Below are 5330 nucleotides of genomic sequence, written 5' to 3'. Positions count from 1 at the left end.
AGCTATGCCTGCAGAATTTGTGCCTTCAAGATGGGAATGAATTTAAAGCTAATTCTTAAAAGGACTACACCCAAATCAGGCAAAAGATTACTGGTGAATGATCAAAGGATTTCAAACGACTCTTTAGACGTGCTAATCATCTCAACGTCTCTTTCACACCTCTATATAAAGGAGTGACGACTTGAAGATTGAAAGAGAGATATACAAGTTAAAAAGCGCCAAAACTCTGTCAATTTGATTCTACAAAGCACACTGAATTTCTGCACTGATTTGATACATCTTAGAAATTTAAAAGTCTAGAGTCTTTAACGTATTATATTGTGAACACCACTGATTGTTTATCAAGTGTTCAAGTCAAACTTATTTCATTGTATTTTTGTTTGATCAGAAGCCTCTTGCTTGCGTGCTTGAGCATTAGAAGCCTCTTGCTTAGTGCTTGAGCATTGGAAGACTCTTGCGTGTGTGCTTGAGCATTTTTGAGAAGTCTCATACTTAGAGAGTATTGATCATTTGTAATCTTTGTGATTATAGTGAAATCTCCTTGGAAGTGCAAGGGGGACTGGACTACTTCCGATTTGTGGAAGGAACCAGGATAACTGTTTGTGTCTTGCTTTTCTTTTCTCTGCTTTGATCTTTTCCGCTGCATATCTGATTCTGATCATTTCATCAGAAGCACTCACAAACTGCTTCTGAAGTTTTATCAGAAGAAGAATTTTTTAGAGAGAAAAAGAAAACACAATTCAACCCCCCCCCCCCCCCCCCCCCCCGTCTTGTGTTTTTCTCACCTTCACTTTCTTTCCTATCGATTACGGTTCTATCGTCTCGGTCATCTCATTTTATGGTTTCAGCATATAGCTATGGTTCAGATACAGACTAAATACTTTCTTTCGTGTTTTGATCTCAGCTGGTGGAAGTAGAGTGGCACATATATATATATATATATATATATATATATATATATATATATATATATAAATAAATAAGGCTGCTAATTTACACCACCTAAAAACACTAAGGGGTAAGTTAGCAATCTACATCCACTTGATTATATACACCCATTTTTATAACTTTTATCAAATTGCTTACACTCACCTCACTAATTTACACCCACTTTCATCATTCTAAATATTGTTTCCTTAAAAGTTTGTCTCTATTACATGATTTGTACCTTAAGCATGTCATTGTCTTTTTCATTTCTTTTTTTAAAGATCTTTCTTAAGATAGTTACAAAATTGTCATTCTATTAAAATTTAATCAGAATAGAAAGAAAATGGTGTTTTAGTAAAATATAAGTGGGTATAGCTTTCTAATTTACACCTTAATATTTTTAGGTGGATGTAAATTAGCAATATATGATTTGAATTTACGATTATTAAAATTTAGTACCCAATTAAAAAACTAGCATCTTCTTAATGACATGACAAGTTGCATATTTTCAAACCATTCTAATTGAGACGATTTATTTGAGGAACATTATTAAACTTTTTCTAAAGGTACGAAGCCGCAGCCGGCTGCTCATTTGCTAATTGGATTCTCTTTGCATGTTGATAGACGACTTTGCTTGATTGTGGAGTACTGCATGCACGAATCCCAAAGCATATTCATTTATCCTTCAATTAACTCGCGTGAGATAATTCCATGTATTACTCATTCCGTCTCAAATTATAAGCAAAAAAATATAATTTTTTTTAAAAAAAGTTTTATAGGAAGATGTAAAAACAATTTTCTTTGGCCATTGGTTATGAAAAAATGAAAGAGAAAAAAATTTGAATGTAATTTGCATTTAATTTTATAAGAATAAACAAAAGTTTTTCTTGGAAAAGAGATTTTTTTTAAAAACAAGATTAAATAGAATAAAAGTTTGTCTTTTTTGATTATATTTTGGGATAAAGAAAATAAGTTTTTTTTGCTTATATTATGGGACGGAGGGAGTATGCCTTAAGACCCGTTTGTTATAGCTTTTTTCAAAATAAATTTTAGTAATGTAATGTGATTTTGTTATAATTTTTTTAACAAAGAAATTTTTAAGAAAAACTTCAAATAAAAAATTTGTTTGAATAATTTATCTTAAAAGGTCATTCTAAGTATTTCATCATTTGGTTATGATTTTTTAAAACTAAAAAGAAAAACTATTTCAAATTTTGAATAAATCTCTAAAAAAAACTATTTCAAATAGTTTTTCATAAAAATCATTTTTGAAAGATGTCATTTTGAAAAAATATGTGATTTTTACTATGTAAAATCTCAAACAATGAATATTTAAGTTAGTGAATGTCAAAATCTCTTTTTTAACTTATATCAAATGAGTTTGAAATAACTTTTACTATTTTTGAGTAAATTCAAAAAAAAAAATATCCATTTTTAAAAATACAAAGGAAAATCCATTTTTTTAGAATCTAAAACAAACTGACCCTTAATGTACTGTTTGATGAAATAACAAGATATGATATGTTAATTTTAAAACTTACCGGTATCATATCTTATTTTTTGGTCAAGAAAACTTATCATATCTATCTACATGTAGTTATAATTTCTAGGCTAAACTGCATTTTTCGTCCCCTAAATTTCAAAATGTTGTGATTTTGATCCCTATTAAAAAAATGGCAAAAGTGACCAAATGTTTAGGAAAATATGCTCTTTTGACCCCTAACATAAGTGAAATATGATCTTTTGACCACTTATCTTCTCAAAAAGTTGCGATTATAGCCCCTAACAAGATATGATAAGTTGATTTTTTGGGACACATGACGTCTTCTCAGCAATTTTGAGACGAAAGAGACCAAAATTGTCATTTTTTTAATAGGGGCCAAAATCGCAACATTTTAAAACCTAGAGGGCGAAAGTTTAGCCTAATTTCTATCAAAAGTATGAGCTGAGTTAGAAATCAACAGAATAGAAAAAGAAAACGAACTATCAAAATATTCTCTAAAAAAATTATATTACCCATATTCTCTCATCCAAACACAATATATTTGAAGGTAATTTATTTTTTTGAGTAAATTCAAATCCTTCTAATTAAGTTCCTTTATCTGGATGATTAACTTGGAGACTTTTTATAATCCAACAAAAGACTATCTTTCTAATATATTCAACAATTTTTTTTGTGTGTACAACAGAGGCAATGAAGTTTGAACTTAGGAGTCCATGCTTACTACCCAAACTTCTCGCCAACCAAACCACGCGTAGTGATTAATTACTCACACATGAAGCAATTAAAAGAGAAATAAAAATGAGAAATTGAAGTGTTCTGTTTAATTAACATGATACAACTAATCATGTCAATGAATAAAAAAAATGATACATTGATGAATTCCATATCTCAATCAATTGCAATTGCATGAGTGGTATTTGCATGTGATAGTTTATTTATGAGAGGTTTGCATGTGATAGTTGACCCTGAACCTGAAGGCTGAAGGTATGGATGAAATTACAATGTTATGTTGCATACTAAGGCTTCTATATATAAAGGTCTATAATCACACCCATATTACAACGTACACAACAATATATATTTTCTCCATTAAAAGAAACAATATATATCTTCCATTTTGCAATGGCTTTAAGCTCCAAACTCATGATCAAGTGTTGGTTGCTACTGAATATTACATTTCTGATTGGGATAAGTACCTCAGTCGGTCAGCTAACCAATGAAATGTACTATGATAATACGTGTCCCAATGCTCTTGTTGCAATTCAACAAGCAGTGCAAAATGCTGTGTTAGGAGAGGCTCGCATTGGAGCATCCTTGCTTCGACTCCATTTTCAGGACTGCTTTGTTCAAGTAATTAATTAATTTCTTAATTTGCAGCATGCATATGATCATTATTATGTTTAGTTTCCCTACAATTTACTTCACGAAACTTTCAAGAGTGACGTGGATAACATATCGACCAATTAAAATATTTGGTTTTGCACAATACATAGAGGAGAGATAAATGTCAACGGGAGAGAGAAAGTGTAAATACACTCTCGGGATAAAGCATGTCGTGTCGTGATATATAGCATTTTTCTATATATATAAAAAATGTTTCATGCACACTCAACTTTTTCTACATTCATGAAATGTAAAATTGTACATGATTTAATTCAAATATATGATTACTATAGATCGCATTGAAAAATTGTGAAATTATGGTTAATCATAAGTTCAAAACCATATGTTTAAATGTGATTAACCATATAATGTGTTACTATTTATTTGCATGCAGGGATGTGATGGATCAGTATTGCTAGACGACACGTCAAGTTTCAAAGGTGAGAAGAATTCTTTACAAAACGCAAACTCGCTAAGAGGTTTTGAGTTAATTGACGACATCAAATCTACATTGGAGACAATGTGTCCTAATGTTGTCTCTTGTGCTGACATCTTAACCGTTGCTGCTAGGGATGCTGTTGTTCTTGTAAGTATATATATATATCATTTCATCATTTATATAATTAAGATAAGATTAGTAATACGCATTAATTTATGTATGTATGTATATAGCTTGGCGGACAAAGCTGGAATGTACCATTAGGCAGAAGAGATTCAACAACAGCAAGCTTAGATGCATCAAATTCTGACATTCCAGCTCCCTCCTTGAACCTTGATGGCCTTATCGCCACTTTCGCCAGGAAAAATTTCACTGCCCTAGAGATGGTTACTTTATCAGGTAATTCAATAAACATTATTAATTAGTTAGGGTTCATGAATTCATGGGAGCAGTACGTAGTACTAATTAAGAAATGAAATTTTTGGTTCAGGTGCTCACACAATAGGGGATGCAAGGTGCACTTCATTCAGAGGAAGGATTTACAACGAAACAAACATAGACCCTTCATTTGCTGAATCAAAGAGGTTATTGTGTCCCTTCAATGGTGGTGATAACAATATATCAACTTTATCCAATAGCTCAATTAATTTTGATAATACTTACTACAACGACTTGGTGAGTAAAAAGGGTTTGCTACACTCTGACCAACAACTGCTTAATGGATTATCCACTAGCAATCAAGTCATAGCATATACCACAGACAATGAAAGTTTTAAAAGGGACTTTGCAAATGTAATGCTCAAGATGGGTATGCTTAGCCCACTTACTGGCTCTGATGGTCAGATCCGGCAAAACTGCAGGTTCATCAATGCTTAAATTAATCACCCAATATAGGAATATATACTATTTGGTGTGTTTCTTCTTTCAATTAAGAATAAAATAATCAAAAGATTTGATTTGTAATCTGAAATTAATTTTGTGTTCCATTACTACTGCAACTTGTTCATAATGTGTTTCGCATGCAGCAACATGTCGCAGATATTTATGTAATAACATCTTAAAAGCACTTTTGACTCC

At 31.4% G+C, this 5330-nt stretch overlaps 1 protein-coding gene across 1 annotated transcript; it reads left to right on the top strand.

The window, feature by feature from the left end:
• The first annotated feature begins 3495 nt into the window (after window positions 1-3495).
• LOC11445887 (cationic peroxidase 1) lies at window positions 3496-5330 on the top strand. The gene is made up of 4 exons (XM_003622030.4): window positions 3496-3781; window positions 4209-4400; window positions 4487-4652; window positions 4744-5330. The coding sequence occupies exons 1-4, from the start codon at window positions 3554-3556 to the stop codon at window positions 5127-5129; spliced, it is 972 nt and encodes a 323-aa protein (XP_003622078.1). The 5' UTR covers window positions 3496-3553; the 3' UTR covers window positions 5130-5330.

Source organism: Medicago truncatula, chromosome 7 (assembly GCF_003473485.1).
Source record: "Medicago truncatula cultivar Jemalong A17 chromosome 7, MtrunA17r5.0-ANR, whole genome shotgun sequence".
NCBI classification, from domain to species: Eukaryota; Viridiplantae; Streptophyta; class Magnoliopsida; order Fabales; family Fabaceae; genus Medicago; species Medicago truncatula.
Note: the sequence above shows the minus strand (reverse complement) of the source record. Positions and strands in the feature narration are given on the sequence as shown.